The sequence below is a fragment of the Abramis brama genome (genome assembly GCF_963993115.1).
Source record: "Abramis brama genome assembly, chromosome: 11".
NCBI classification, from domain to species: domain Eukaryota; kingdom Metazoa; phylum Chordata; class Actinopteri; order Cypriniformes; family Leuciscidae; genus Abramis; species Abramis brama.
In genome coordinates this window covers 22654822-22672242 of record NC_139973.1, presented here as the reverse complement: position 1 = coordinate 22672242, position 17421 = coordinate 22654822, and the positions used below count along the sequence as shown (strand labels likewise).

General features: G+C 37.7%; 1 protein-coding gene across 5 annotated transcripts in view; it reads left to right on the top strand.

Annotated features, from left to right (window-relative positions):
• The window catches only part of rptor (regulatory associated protein of MTOR, complex 1), a 339338-nt gene that overhangs the window by 61507 nt on the left and 260410 nt on the right, over positions 1-17421 (top strand). For 4 of the 5 annotated variants that reach the window (XM_084128075.1, XM_084128073.1, XM_084128074.1 and 1 more), the window contains exons 3-4: positions 4366-4468; positions 5084-5166. In XM_084128075.1, coding sequence (XP_083984201.1) covers positions 4366-4468; positions 5084-5166 — 186 coding nt within the window. The remainder of the gene's footprint in view (positions 1-4365; positions 4469-5083; positions 5167-17421) is intronic. The other variant, XM_084128076.1, reaches the window with a different exon arrangement.

The window sequence follows — 17421 nt, the reverse complement described above, 5'->3', positions numbered from 1 at the left end:
AAAACTACTGCAGTGCAGCCAAAATGCTCTGTTCGACTTATCTGATATCCTTTACTCTTCCCTGTGGATGACCTGTGACCTACTTTCTGTAAGATCTGAATTTTTGAACTTGAATTTTTGAACTTGAATTTTAGAAAACTGAATTTGAAGTTCCGAATTTCTTCATCTTGAAAACTTGAATCTGTATTTTTTTTTTAACTGAATATTTGCAGTATACGAATTCATAACAAAAAAACTAGCTGTTTGAAAATACATGTCTATAAAATTCAGCCATAAAAACATTTCAATTTGTTAAATTTCAAATGTTCAATATTCGTTTAAAAAAAAATCAAATTCAGAACTATTTAAACTACCACCTAAAATTCAATTTTGTTAGATTACACTTGCAAATAATTCAAATTTACACAATTCAAATTCAAATTCAAATCGTTTTGTCATATTATGAGCTCCATAGTTTACGGTGTGTTTTAGCTGGGTTTTCGCATGGAAAGCTCTATAGAAATCTGGCACCCTAATGAACGAAGTTAAACTGAGAGAGCGTGCCGTTTACAGACACCAGAATGAACGAGTTCACAGTAACGTTCATCAGGCAGTAATACAGTAGTTCAGTTCACGTTCGCCCAAAATATGAATGAGGTCAGACAAGTAGTTTGTTGAGGGTTGGTTTGTAGGGAAGGACTACACGCCTGTGCACATTCAAACGCGCATACCTATAGACTGAACTCGTAATACGCATGTGCACGCCATCAGCGTTCTCACAGGTTCGTGTTTTTGAAGTTTGCACAGAAAGAACTTTAGAGTTTTCTGTTAAAACGGTGTTGTGTTAGCGGCCTCTAAGTTAATAACTAATGATCGCTGTGACGGAAGTGAATCAATCAAAACTAACTTTAGCTGGACAATAACTTTATTCTAGAGCTGCTGTAAAACCAAAACAATCTCTGTTACTTTAATTTCCTATTATCAATGTAAAGCCGCTTTGGAACAATCTACATTGTTAAAAGCGCTATATAAATGAAGATGACTAATATATTAACAATGTAGGGACTACAGTACTGTATTGTTCTGAATATAAGACAACCCTGAATATAAGACAACCCCCAAGACAACATTCAAGATGTAGGCCTACCTTTTGGAAAAAGGCTTTTTGATTAAGGCAAATCCTTTTATTTGAAAATATTTTTCATACTGCATATTTTTTTATATTTAAATTTGTGTATTGAAAGTATGGTAAATACTGGTAAAATGTACCAGCGATCACATTTAAAAATAAACACTTTTTGGCATACCATAAAAATAACCTGTAGCCCATCTGAATTATTTTACAATTAGGCTATCCATCTCACAGTGAAAACCATGTAGCCTACAAAAATTTCATTACAGTAGAAATGAAATCTTATTGTAGTTTTGAAATCTGAGTTCCGTCTTATGTTTTAAAATCACGTACGGGGAAGTTTGGTCCCGTCAGCGAGGCACACAAACGTGACATTCACACGGCTCTTGACAGTAAGCTTTTCTTTGACTCTGCGTCTTTTTGCCTCTCGATCTTCTAACATTGCTCTCTAAAACACTGTATTTCTTGGCACACTCATTTTACGCGTATTTGGCGCCACCTATTGTTGCAGATGTATTATTGACATGTAAAATCTATACCCTAAATATAAGACGAAAAAAACATTGTCTCATATTCGGAACAATACGGTATATTAACTAATAAATCAACTATAAATTAACTATAAACTGATAGTTTGCAAATGATTTGTATAACTGTGTACTACTTATAAAGTGTTACCAACACTTTTTTTGTGATTGGATCTGCACACCCGAGTTTATTTATATAAACTGTTGGTCTAGAGTGAATAGTGTCATGTACGTTTGTTGTGGTGTAGTTTTACACAGACAGATTATAGTGACAGCAATCCTCACGTTTTTTTGCCCTGGATTTTTGGTTGTGTGGTTCATATTTGCTCTTGATCTTATTCTAACTGTAGCTGACTTGAATGGGTCTGTGCTATCATCAACAGAATGCTGATCAGCAGCAACTTGTCATCATATGCTCCTCCCATCCTTTCTTATGGTCATGATGGAGTGATTTCATCTTTCTTTTTCTTACTCTTAAGTTCATCCTCCCCCCACTCGCCTTTGGTTCACATTGCAGGTTTATGGACATTTGATTTTTACATTTTTCCTTTCATGGACCATCAATCATCTCATGCAGTGAATTACTGAGGTGTTGCACTGTACCATAGGTGTACCATAGCTGTATGTGGAAATGCTGTAAACTGTCCACAACAATGTTAGAAATTATGAGAATGTGCAAGTGAACTTGGCGCACATTGCATTCCCAAATGCATGCTGTACTCGCAGCACAAAAAGGTCACAAGAGTCAAGTCAAGTCATCTTCATTTATATAGCGCTTTTAACAATGTAGATTGTTCCAAAGCAGCTTTACATTGATAATAGGAAATAGTTTGATTGATTCACTTCCGCCGTTAACACAACACCGTTTTAACAGAAAACTCTTTAAGTTCTTTCTGCGCAAACTTCAAAAACACGAACCAGTGAGAACGCTGATGGCGTGCACATGCGTATTACGAGTTCAGTCTATAGGTATGCGCATCTGAATATATGTGCGCAGGCGTGTAGTCCTTCCCTACAAATCAACCCTTAACATACAACTTGTCTGGCCTTAAAATTAATACAGATATTTTTTATCGCTTCCACATAGCCACGCGAACCGGAATTATCCCGACAATGCTTTATCTGTAGATAGGTAAAGGGAGGGGAGGGAGGCCAGGGGAGGGAGGCCTTCACAGGGAAGAGCCTAGTTGACATTTCAGTACTGCGCTGTCGTCGCGTCCAGGCGCGGGTCCTTCATCAGATCTGAATACAGCCTGGATACGGCGGACTGCGGTAAACCTCGGATAAACAGAGAGACTAATATTAGTGTAGACGCCATTCTTCTTATGATGTAACGAGTACATCAGGATTTATGGGAAGTGTTCCCAGTTCCGGCTGCCCTAATCTGTGCAGCCTAACATTGAATTATAAAAGTCTATAATGTGTTATGTGTATGCTAGGTCAAAGAGATGTGTTTTTAGTCTAGCTTTGAACTGACAGAGTGTGTCTGCTTCCCGGACAATGTTAGGAAGACTGTTCCAAAGTTTTGGTGCTAAATAGGAAAAGGATCTACCGCCAGCAGTTGATTTTGATATTCTAGGTATTATCAACTGATGCTTTGCCAAAGCAATGGTGCAAAACACAGTTTGGAATGTCATAGGTAAAAATTGAGAAATTTGTATTTTTGGTTAAACTATGCATTATGCAATAACGTATTAATCGTTAAAAGATTGTGATCTCGATTCAAACTTCCATGCGATCTCATTCCTAATCCTAAATGTCAACTATTCGCCTGTGTCTATTAAACCTTCGACAAAATCACACTGGCACATTTAAATCTGTGTTCTGTGTTACAAATATTCATATTATCGTAGAAGTACTTATTTTTCGGATATAAACACTGATATCTACGGTAGCTATCAAAATAGAGCAAATCAGCTTTTGAAAGTAACTTAGCGCTTAAAAATAATGATTGTATCGATTACATTGTTACGCCACCAGGTGGCGACAAGTGATTCGTTAAAAAATGCTGATTCATCCAGTATTGAAACTAGTGAAGTATTTATAAGTGAGTTTTTTAAGGTTGACTGTTATTTTAGAGCGTATTATTTCCTTGGTGACGCGTCATGCAGCCACACTATGACAGAACATATTGTAACAAATTATTATTATTATTATAAAAATATTGTATCAAATAATAATAATAATAATAATTATTATTATTATTATCAGTGTATAAAATTTGAATTGATCAAACTATACATTTATTTTTTTTGAAAAGCACTGAGCTCAGCCAAAGTGCAAAATCACGTTTGAATTTATAAGTGACACACTGAACGTTCTAATCACACCGGTGTGATCGTAGTCGTACTCGTCAAAGTGTTCAAATCAATCCCATTTTGGGGGTGGAGGGGGGACAAATTGAAACTGATGAGGCACAAATCAGATCTGAGGGGGCAATGCCCCCGTTTGCCGCCTCGTGGTGCCGGCCCTGGGAGAATTCGTTTGGAATTATTGTACTTATATCAAGTTATCACCCCATTAGTTATTCTAAATTCTAACTTTCCTTCATTCTGCCTTTAGTGCCATTCCCGCCCTGCCCCATCCCACCTCACTCTTAGAGTGACATCGGCCTACATGCAAAACACCCTGATGATGTACATCCAAAAAAATAAAAATAAATACCCTTTTCATTTCAGTTATTTAAATTATCTTACAGTTTTTTTTTTCTCCTATTTGTTCATACAGATGAAAACTGTAAGTGTGGCTCTAGTTTTATGTCTCAATGTTGGCGTGGACCCTCCTGATGTAGTCAAGACTTCACCCTGTGCCAGACTAGAGTGCTGGATAGGTGAGTTTGCCCATATATCCACCAAATAACCATACAATGGTTTCCCCCTCGGTTGTAACTCTGTTCCACCATTACCTCTTGTCTGACGCCCCTGTGTGTAATAAAGAAGGACATTACTTTGTACATGTGTCTGAAAAATTTGAGAAATAAGCAATATGTTGAATGCCTGTCAATTAATAAATGTTTACAGCGCAGTGTGCAGTTTGATTTAATAAACATTGTTTTTTTGTCCCTTTTCTTTTAAGAATTCAGCTATAAACCAATTTAATGAACACTTTCCTCATAGAAAACTTTGATCTTTTTTTTTTTTTGTATTTTAGTAGTTATGACGTGTGCAGAGCAGAAATATGTTTCATAATCCCAACAGAATTTATTTTTTTGTCTTTGTGTTTCAGCTTCCAACTTAAGCGCTTTCCCATTTTCTGTGTTTCACTTGTGTTTCAGACAGGTTTTATTCTGGGATGACTTTTGTACTTCTATAAGACTCCTTAGATAAAATGTATATCATCTGGCATTCTTCTGCATAATAGTGTATTAGTATGTAGTATAGCATATAAAAGTGTCTGAATTTACAGTAATACTGTAATGTGTGTTTTCTCTTTTTTTATCTTCTAGACCCTCTGTCTATGAGTCCACAGAAAGCCCTGGAGACGATAGGGGCCAACCTGCAGAAACAGTATGAGAACTGGCAGCCCAGGGTAAGAGCGGTCTACCTTGCTGTTACCTGATATAACACAGGCTGTTTCTCAATATGCGTTCTATCTGTACTTGTGTTCTTGTGGACTTGTGAAATGTCATCAGTCGCAGCAACCAAGTACTGTTCCAATTCAAAGTTCACATCTAGCCAAGAACAGTTAAAATCCCCGGATGTGTTCTTGATCCTCCCCTTTTATCGAGGATGCATCGAGAGGTGACTTGTGCGGATTTGAGACAGCCAGGTATCCCAGAATGCATTAAATTAAATTAAATTAAATTAAATTAAATTAAATTAAATTAAATTAAATTAAATTAAATTAAATTAAATTAAATTAAATTAAATTAAATTAAATTAAATTAAATTAAATTAAATTAAATTAAAGCAGCAGCAGATCAATTCCGCCAAGACCTAACATATCAACATTGTCATATCCATTACCATGCCAATGTCATGACAGAACTGTTTTTGCGTCACAAAATGTAGTTTTAAGTAGGGCTGGGTATTGTTAGGAATTTTACAATTCGATTCGATTTCGATTCTTGAGGCTTCGATTCGATTTCGATATTGATTTATTAGCTTCGATATCGATTCAATAATAAGTAAATACACAAGTAATTAAGTACCTGAGTATATTTTTAAATAATGTGTGCAGTATTACCAATGTTTAAGAACAAATTGACCCCAGTTTCCTGTCATGGTTTATTTAGCAGAACAAACTGTACAATATTGTACATGTGTTGAATACAAACCACAACTGTAACAAACAGGTGCTTTATTAACACCTCTAAAGTGCATGTAACTGTAAGTAGTAGAAAGTATATGTCTTTCTTCCTATACATTCAAGTTATAAAATAAATGTAAACAGAAGCACAAAATGTGCATACTCATAAAAAAAAGTGCAACCATAGATATTATAACATTACAAAGTGCTATTTTGTCAACACAATAAATAACACTCTGAACAGCTGATCAGAGAACCTTTGGCTTATTTACTGTGCCTATATGTAGGACATTACAGACATTTCCATCATATAACTCATAACATTTTAGTACAATAACATGTTAACTCTGAAGCATTTGTTATCAAACTAGTGCACATGCAGGTTTTTGTTCAAAAAAAGCAGCTGGTCTACATGCTCAGGCGTCAGTGCACTTCTCTGGGCTGTGACAATGAGAGAAGACTCTCTCAGCTGGTACACTACTACCAGGAATACAGAGGTATCGCTTAGCTTGGCATGACAAAAGAGGGAATTCCAGCTCATGTTCCTTCCACCAGCTGAGTGGATTAGTGCTGAGTGGTACTGGTTTTACCTCTTTGTACTTCATCACCTCATCTACTGCATCATCTCTTGTTTTTATGGAGTCTGCTTCTGGAGTAATATGTCTGCCCAAGGAGATCTGCCAATGCACAAGAGTCTCTTTTCTTCTTGGATGGGGTCCAGAGTCCTCAGCTGGTTCTGCTTCATTGGCCTCTGCACTTATTGGTCCACTCTGTTGAGAAAGCAAAGGAATTGTATTGTAAATAGTTATCACCCTTTTCGAAATAGTGTATATAACAATATAGTTAGGTTTAAATTCATAATTGCAGTGTATGATTAATAATAAAAATACATAATGTTTTTATTCACACTATACAGTACTTACTGAGATTTTTTCAGTTGCCAGTGTCTTAGTGTTATCAGTGAGTTGGGCGAAGACTTCCTCACGCTCATCATCAGTCAAAAAAGGCAGGGCCTTAAAGCGTGGGTCCAGGGCAGAAGCTAAGTAGAGTTGTTCCTTTAAATTGTTCCCCTGTGTACCTTAAAATAAATATAATACATTTCTATTACAAAAAAATATAAAAATTATCATTATGAAATTAGTATAATACAAAACAACTGTCTTAGAATAAAGTGTCATAATGATAATAAATACCTTTTCTGGAGATCCTGATGCACAGCAGATTTCATCTCCTTCACCATCACAGGATCACTCGGGGCCGGATGCATCTCTTCCAGAAGTCTTGCTCTCAGAGGGGCGATGACAGAGAGAGTTGGGGTTCCTTCTTGAGATATGACTAAGGTGGCTTTCTTCATTGGCTTCAAAGCCAGTGCAACAGCCTCTGCTGCTGTTATGTCTGCCTCTGTAAGGGAGCTCAGATCTTTCTCTTGTTTTCTTATCTCAGGGGCAAGTAGTGCAGCAGAGATAGCAGCTTGCTGTTTTAAAAATCTTTCCACCATTTCAAATGCACTATTCCAACGCGTTGGTACATCGGTCACTAACTTGTGCTGTGGCAGGTCCAGCAGTTTTTTTTTAGTTCGTGGTTGGCTATGGTGCTCCGGTGGAAAAATGCGGAGATCCGCCTCAGTCTGCCTAGAAGCCTTGATACTGCAGGCATCTTGAGAGCAGCCTGTGATGCCAAGTTTAGGACATGTGCAAAACAGCCAATGTGCAATGTCTCTGTCAGTCCAACTGCTCGTAGCATGTTAGCTGCGTTATCTGTTACAATTGCTGGCACTTTGTCACTCAAGCCCCATTCATTCATTACCTCGGTGAGCAATTTAGCAATATTGTTCCCTGTGTGGCTTTCAAAGAGCGCTCTGGTCTGCAGGATGTTTGACACAAGGACCCAATCAGTTGAAATAAAATGAGAAGTGATGGTTACGTACGGGTCGGTCGCTCTGGAGGTCCAGCCATCGCAGGTAAGCGCCACTTTTTCCGCCAACATAAGGAATCCAAAACCTCCGTCTTAACCTCCATGTAAAGCTTTGGCATGGCCACTTCTGTGATGTGTTTACGCGTAGGTATGGCGTACCGTGGCTCAAGTGTGTTGACCATGTATTTAAAGCCCACGTTTTCAACAACACTATATGGGCGTAAGTCTTTACAGATGTAGACGGCCACGGATCCCGTTATCTTCTGTGCACGAACGGAGCCTGAAGGAAATTTGCAGTGAAAGGCTTTGTCGAGTTGTGTTCTGTTTAGAATCATCCGGCTTAGCCATGCTGGATTGTTTTTGTTGCATTAGATCTGCATGGTGTCGAGCTAGGTGGTTGCGCAAGTTAGTTGTGTTGTTACAATATTTAAGAACGGTGTGGCAATGCTTACAGACCACTTTGGTTTTATCCACCTCTTCATTTGTTCCCGGCTTACAGTGGAATCCAAAATGAGCCCAAACGTCGGCTTTTAACATTGGTGGTGCAGGCTTGAACGGAGTGCAGCTGCTGTCCGTCATCTTGCTGTTTTGGTAAAGCGCGTCTTGTACTACGCTGAACGCTCTCACTAGAGTGTTGCCCACAGCGCCGCCACTGGCCGGTGGGCTGAATCGATTCATAGGATTTGATGAATCGATATTGAATTGAGAAACAAATAATTGCAATGCATTGATGAATCGATATTTTTACCCAGCCCTAGTTTTAAGAGTTTTTCAGGTGAGGATGTAGTTGTTTAAAGCTCAAATCTGTGGTTTATTTATGAAGTTAGCGCCTATTTGAAAATTTGATCTGATGTTTTCGGAGTTGCGTTATCCAGGCGATCAGCGGGTGCTCAGCGTTATGTACCCCGCCAGGAACAGCCTTATCTTGGCTAGTCCTTCTGAAGTTTGCTGCTGGCTCTGATGTCTCTGTAGTGGTTAAACATGAGATGTAATTTGTCTCGTGTGTATCTAACGGGCAATCTTTGGTCTCATGAATCTATAATTTGTTCCCTGGCAAATTGTTTTGACTGAGGGCAAATTGAAGTTTCATAACTTTATTTTAGGCTATTTAACTTTACCTTTGTAGCCTACTAGAGCATTGACATTGTATGTTTGACCGAATTGATTGCTTTATTTCTTATTGTATAGCTTCTTATAACTTTTACTTATACTTTTATAATGGCTATTATTGATCATTAAATTAAAACTGACATTTAACAAAAAGAGACAGGGTTGTGTTTTGTCATATTTAATTTTATTACAGTGAAGATACTGTTACGGCCGACTCGTGGCCGCAACAATATAGGGAAATCAAAACTAAAGCTTGATATAATGAATAAGGTTTATTACATAATTCTAGGGGTTTCACAAAGTGCAATAATAATTGTAATGCCATCTGAAATGTCCCAAAATGCCGACAGACGCTTGATCAGGTTTTAGCGAGGAAACAAGAGGCCAGCCGTAGATGATGTCACCTCTCCTTACTCCCTCCCCATGCATGGAACCGAAACACGTAAATCTCCACCTCCTAATTTGAATCAGGTGTTTCTCATCTCTGCTGCCACCTACAAAACCAAGAGAAATACAAAACCAAAAAATACAAAGAAAACAAAACACACCCATAACACCTCCCCTCTTAAGAGATAGGATCCTTGCAAAGGATCTCTGAAACAAATGAGAAAATTATTATTATTTCTTAATTAACGAAAAAATATTACTACTTAACCCAAAATCATTATAACAGATTGCAAACCCAGTATGGTACCTTCTTAATCTGATTCCCCTTGCAACTTGAATACAGCAACTCCCGGCGCCTAGGAAAAGCCATGGTCACAATGAGAAAAAAAAAAAAAAAAACATCAACTGAATCAGTCGCAAAAACTCTCACATGGGTCACGAGATAAGGCATCAGCCAGTACATTTTCCACACCCCTTATGTGTCGAATCTCCAAAGGATATGGTTGCAAAAAGAGAGACCATCGAATAAGACGCTGGTTTGGGCTCTGCAACGATTGCAAAAAGGTAAAGTGGATTGTGATCTGAAAATACCACAATTGGAAAAATACCACTTGTTACATGGGCTTTGCAGTATTTTGAAGTCTAAATCAACGCCAATGCCTCCTTTTCAATAGTGGAATAATGCAACTGGTGAGACTTAAACTTTCTGGAAAAATAGGAAACTGGTCTTTCTATACCCTGTTCATCAGTTTGCAACAGTACAGCTCCAGCCCCAACTTGACTGGCGTCAACCTGGATCTAAAAAGGCTGTCCAATGCGTGGACACGTAAAAGATGCAGCTCCCACGTGTCACTATATTCAACCACATCATCTAAATAAACAGCACAACCATTCAACCCAGAGGTTACATGGTTCATCAAGTGTTGAAAAGTAGCGGGCGCACCACCTTTCATCATCTGGCTTTCCCACCAGTAAACAAGGTGATGCCCAGCTTCAAAAGGAAGGTTTAGCGATGTTATTTTCGACCACATATTTAATTTCAAACTCAAGATGACGTTGTTTATCCAAAGAAACATGATAAAAACACTGGCATATTGGTTTTGCGTCGCCGACATCTATATCGTGCTCTATCAAATGAGTGCATGAAGGTGAATCTGAAAACAACATATGGAATCTGAAATCAAAGCTAACAATTCAGCTCTCTGATGAAGAGGCAAATGTTATACAAAATCCTCCAAGTTATTAAGTGTTTCAGAGTTAAGACGGGGCTGCAACATGCAATCTTCAGGTACTTTAACATCCTCAGCAACTTCCATTACAGATGAAGCTACAGCAACTGCCACAGGAGCCTTCTCTGACACCAAAGAATGGGAATAAAAGGGTTTTAACAAGTTAACATTGCACAACTGTGTGCATCTTTTCCGCTCAGGTGTTGAAATCAAGTAATTTTGGTCGGAAACTTGACGTACCACCGTATATGGACCTGAAAACTTTGCACAGAACAGAAGCCGGAAGAGGCAACAGGGCCAACACCTGATCACCTGGACAAAACACACAAAACTCTGTTTCTCGATCAAACAATGCTTCACCTTTATTTGTTTATTCAACAAATTGTCCTTAGCCATTTGACCAGCTAAGAATAAACAACGTCTAAAACTCTGAGGTGCATCCATCATGGAGAACAGCCAGTGGTCCACGCACTTTATGACCAAAGACCAACTCATTTGGACTAAAACCAAGACTGTCCTGAACCACCTCACGAGCCACCAACAATAACCAGGGCAATTTTAGACCCTTTCCTGTAAGCTGACAGGTTGTACAGGTTTTAATATACTCCCTCAACATTTTTTTTTTATACAAGGTCAATAAAAATAACGCAACAGATATTATCTGTTAACCTTAAGTCTTGTTGACCCCAAAATGACCCACAATGTCTCCATGTGCAGTATGTAAAACAGTATCTCGAAGAGACATTGGCACAACCACCTGAATACAGGCCTCACCCAAGGGTACTTCACTACCAGATAGCCATTTCCTTAGCAGGATCCCATCCTCAATAAAACAGCCACTTGCTGCACTAGCTACCTCTTCAATGGACAATGTGACAGAAAACATTTTCTTCAGGGTGGAATCCTCCTGTTGCGCCACGACCAACTCCTGGTGAGAAACAGAAGGGAAGAGATACGAAAGACCAGGAATCATTTTCTTTTTTCTACAATCAGACTTAAGCTCTATGCTCTGAATTTCAGACACATTTTTTACTCATTGCACGAGTAACAGCACAAGTCACAAACATATCAGGAAACTGTTTATCAGCATCAGCTTGTTTTGGTAAGGAAGGAGAATCTGGTACAATGGGAGGGCCCAAACACGCCCTCCAGCCAAATTATTAACTAGAATAAAAACCTTAATTTCTTTTCGACTGAGGAAAGAAAGACATGGATATCTTGGATGACATCGGGGTGAGTAAATTATCAGCAAATTTTTTTTTGAAAGTGAACCAATCCTTTAATACAGCAACAGCAACACCAGATCTCAACTGCCCTTATCAGTCTACCAAACAAATGCAAAACAAGAGTAAAACATATGTTTACCTCAACAGCATTTCTATATCACTTTCCAAATGTAGGTCAATTTAAAGTTTAACTCCCCTACCTCACTTTCCTCTCATATCACATGGATAAGTGACGAACATTTGTGATCAACTACTGAAAAAAAAACAAAAAAAAAACAGTGACTATCCAACTTACACATTGATCTGTCAGCACATTCACCTGCAAACAGCTGAGCTGCTGAAAACACCAGGTGTTTCTAATTACTCATGCGTCTTACAACACGAATACAAAATCAATGTAATAAGGTTTATTACATAATTCTAGGGGTTTCACAAAGTGCAATAATACATTTTATACCATCTGAAATGTCCCAAAATCCAGACAGACGCTAGATCCCGTTTTAGCGAGGAAACAAGAGGCTAGCCGTAGATGTCACCTTTCTGTTCTCCAGCCCCATGCACAGAACCGAAACACACATATCTCCACCTCCTAATTTAAATCAGGTGTTCATCATCTCTGCTGCCACTTACAAAACCAAGAGAAATACAAAGCCAAAAAAATACAAAGAATACAAACACACACCCACACCCATAACAATGCCAATTGAACCACATATTAACATGTTTAATATTTTTAAAATGTAAACGAAAAGAGGTAGGGTTGTGTTTGATATTTCGTTTTGTTATAAATACATGCTGTGAAGATGATCAGTGTTGTTGCCTGAACCACATTTGTGTTGCTATTAATATGTTTAAGTTTTTTTTTAAATGAAAAGAGGCAGAGTGGTGTTTTATAACATATTTCGTTTTATTCATAAACAATCAGTTCATTTTAAACAATTTATTCATTCAGATCATACAGCTGAATGAACATATTCAAGCAGCTACTTTAGCCCAGTGCCAGAGTTGGCCTGCCCCCAGCCTGGGTCTGGTCCAAACGTATAATGCTGCATTATATAAGGCAATTGTTATTTATTATTTGTATTGGCTGCCATGCCATATCACCCTTACAATATACTTGCTTTTCTGTTCAAATTAACAGTGGTTTTTGAACGTAGTCAAGTCACCTTCATTTATATAGAGCTTTTAATAACATTGATTGTTTCAAAGCAGCTTTACAGTGATAATAGGAAATTAAAGTAACAGAGATTGTTTTGGCTTTACAGCAGCTCTAGAATAAAGTTATTGTCCAGCTAAAGTTAGTTTTGATTGATTCACTTCTGTCGCAATGATCATTAGTTATTAACTTAGGGGCCGCTAACACAACACCATTATAACAGAAAACCCTTAAGTTCTCTCTGCGCAAACTTTAAAAACTTGAACCTGTGAGAACGCTGATGGCGTGCACATGCGTATTACGTGTTTATACTATAGGTATGCGCGTTTGAATATATATGTGCACAGGCGTGTAGTCCTTCTTTTAACCAACCCTCAACAAAACTACTTGTCTGGCCTTAAAATTTATAATACAGAATTTTTATCGCTTCCCCATAGCCACGTGAACCGGAATTATCCCGACAACGTTTTATCTGTACAGAGGTACAGGGAAGGGAAGGAGGCCTTCACAGGGGAGAGATTAGTTGACACTTCAGGACTGCGTTGTCGTCGTGTCCAGGCGCAGGTCCTTCATCAGATCTGGATACGGCCTAGATCCCGTGGACTGCAGTAAACCTCGGGATAAACAGAGAGACTAATATTAGCGTAGATGCCATTCTTCTTATGATGTAACAAGTACAACAGGATTAATGGGAAGTGTTCACGGTTCCGGCTGACCTAATCTATGCTGCCCAACATTGAATTATAGAAGTCTATAATGTGTTGTGTATACTAGATCAAGAGATGTGTTTTTATTCTAGATTTGAACTGACAGAGTGTGTCTGCTTCCTGGACAATGTTAGGAAGACTGTTCCAAAGTTTTGGTGCTAGGAAAAGGATCTACCACCAGCAGTCGATCTTGATATTCTAGGTATTATCAACTGGCCGGACATAGATGCTTTAAATAACAAAAAAATAATAATATCTGGAGTGTTTATGCAGGGACGTGTAGGTTGTTGCAAGCGAAATGAAACTTGAAACTATTTAATGGAAATCTATAATACTCACACCTGTTTTTTGGGGTGTACTAGAATATGCTTTCATGCTTGATTTGTTCAAAAACACATTATTTTTCACATGTTACATTATTACAGCACCTCTCTCCCCAGCCTGGCCTGAACTCGCCATGTATTTCCTGTTTCGATGAAGCCCCTCCTTCCGAAATACGCTGTGATTGGTTAGCTTGCCCAGCACTTAATGCATGTTCGGGAAGTGTCACACCCCTTGCCATAAATTCAAACTGTACTCAGATGTATATATTAAGGATGGGGTCAATTTCAAATCATTTCAAGCCTGATTCAGACTTAAGAATGTTAACAAACAAGAAGATCATGCAAAACGGATTTCATGCATGGACTTTGCAAGCACTGATTTCAGAGGACATTTCAGAGTGGTATGTTTTTTTTTAAATAATTGTCTTAAACATTTTAGATACAGAGTTAAACACCATTTAATCATGATACTTGTCGGAAAACTATGGTAATACGAACAGTAATTGGTCACAAAACCATTGTTCATTTTCCTAAGGGGCAGTGAACAGTCTTACAAAAGCAAGAGCTTACAAAAGCTACTGTAAACCCTATATCAGCTCTGATATGTGTGTTGTGTTTCATGCAATTTGAAGCATGCTAAGAGCCTCAAAAACGCCTAAGAATATTATTAAAGTATGATGTGTTGCCATGGCAACAGAATTTAAAGGGGTGGTTGATTATGATTTCACTTTTTTAACTTTAAGTAGTATGTAAAGTTGCTGTTTGAGCATAAACAACATCTGCAAAGTCACGACTCTCAAAGTTCAAAGCAAAGGGAGATATTTTCTTTTAAAGAAATTGCTTTTTAAGGACTACAACAAACGGCTGGTAGGGACTACACAACATTCCTCCCGGGTTAGTGACATCACGAACCCTAAAATTGACATAAACCCTGCCCCCAGAACAAGATTTATAGATTATCATGACAGAATACACTAATCAATGACTAGAAGATATCTACACACAAGCAACATAAATTCATCAACTAACCATTCAGAAATGTTGTCTACAAGTTGTCACTTCTTCTGGAGTCTCTCCATCTTTGTCTGACTCTGGTTTGAACATAAAAGGCTAAACGTTTTTGAAATTTTCAGTGCATGTCTGTGTGAGGTAAAAGGACACAAGCTGTTGTAGCTCTGACCTCTGTGCTGGGAGCAGCAGCTCATTTGCATTTAAAGGGACAGACACAAAAACGGTGCATTTTTTTGCTCACCCTCAAAAAGTGATAATTTTAACATGCTATATAAAAATATCTGTGGGGTATTTTGAGCTAAAACTTCACTTACACACTCTGGGGAAATCAGAGACTTATTTACATCTTAGACTTATTTAACCGACTATGTTTGCTAGGATACAGACGGGCATGTGGACATAATTTTTTGTGTGAATTTGTCTGTTTAAGCACTATACACATGCTTTCAGTGTGTGCACACAAATCTTCTCACACCATGTGCAAGCTATATATTTTGCATCTTGCTCTTGAAAGTTTAAATAAGCAATAGCAAGGCTTAAACAAGTTTAGTGTAAACACAGATAGCAATGTGTGCTGTTCAAGTCTCACCTGCTCTCGTGTATTATCAACACCCGGGTGGTGACGGCGTAAAGGGCTGGTCATAAGAACATACGGCACTCATATTGAACAAAGTTGACAAAGAGTGAAATTTTTTTCCACACTTTTTGATCATCATGGTTGTAACGTATTGGGATGCCATAGGTACACTTCCAGTCAAAAGTTTTGGATCGGTAAGATTTTTCACCCCACCCCCAAATCAAACATTAACCCTCTCGGGTCTCAGGGGGTTTTGGGGCCCTGGAGGAGTGACATGCCCTGACATTTGTGTTTTTTTCAGTTGCTTATAAACATATTAATGGAAAAACTGTCATTACACTGTATTCAACGCGAACTGGGCTACCATATGTGAGCAACATGTATGTACATATTTGTATTTTTGAGAGAATAACGTTTACACGTCGTAGACAACATAAGGAGTGGCGATTGAGTGCGACCTGAACGCACCAGTAAGTGGTAGAGATATTTTGCTAATTAAATGAAGAATAATGTGATAACTTTATAATGTCTGGTTTCTCGGTCATCTTAGTGAGCATTTATTACGCGCAATTTTATTTACATGTGCAGTATGATGATTTAAGCATCTTGCGACGCTTGAGTGTAGACAGAGAGCATTTTGAAATGAATGTCCGGATTAGTGTAGACGTAGTCAGAGAGAATGTCATAACTGTTTTGATTTATGAAACTGACTGCTGCTTTCTTAACTCTGCAAGAACTACAGCGTTGTTAACTACAGCACATTAATTTAGAACAGTGATTCAACTGACTGGAACTACCAGTACAATTAGCTGTTTGAACACAGACTGCAGTTTCAGGACCCCATTTCTATGACCCACTTTTTTATTTATTCATGTATTAGCAATTTATACCATTTTAGAGCACTTACCATTCAATTCTGCATTTTTATTATTCATTTTAAGGAATAATTTAGTTGTTGAATTATTTAAATTTAATTTATATATTGTCCTAATCAACCCCTAACCCTAAACACAATGGTTGGTAACACTCTTGAAATATTTAACCCAATTTGTTTTAATATATGAGGCCCTGTATTCTGGATAAAAAAATAAAAAAAAAAGTAAAGTTTTGATGGAAAGAAAGACCTTATTTTTTAACACGGAAGCAATAATTTTTCTATGTATGAGCGACACAAGACTTAATTTTCATTAGCCCCTTCCTTTTCCTTGCAGGAATTCCTTCAGTTAAAATATTTAAAATACATTCATAGTTGTCATTTAAATGTCCGCGTATTACAACAAAGAATGTATGATTATATGATATGATATGATGATACAATGTTATGATATAATATTATGAGAATAAACTTGTAAGGAAACACCACAGCGAAATTTTTTGACAAGTGAAGCAAGGTCAGTCAGAGTAGTGATGGGAAGTCTGATTCTTTTATTAAAATGGAAATTTTGTTTTCAGTTACATGTTTTTCATGTTATTTTACATTGGACATACACATTTACAGTCTATTAAAATCTGTAAAATAAAACAGTAAAATTGTTAAATAGTTTTTTTGTTTGTTTTTGTTTTGTTTTTAATAGTTTAATTAAATTTAGATTTTAAGCTCTAAGCAGGTCAAAACATGTTACGTAATCATATGTATGTTGTAAATCTTACCAGGGTAAAATATTTTACTATAAAAAGCAGTTTCTGTGTGTACAGCTAATGTGACATTAAAATCAACTGTGGTTGTTTGTGCCACATGAGTGGTTGGAAAAGACCAGCTTTAATGATGGACCATGAGTCTAGTGTAAATTGCGCAGTAAGCACTGCAGTTGTATGAATGCCAGTGTTTTACTGTATGCTCTGCTCTCACTCAACTAATGTGCTCCTCTTCAATATTTGATATCGCTCACTCATAC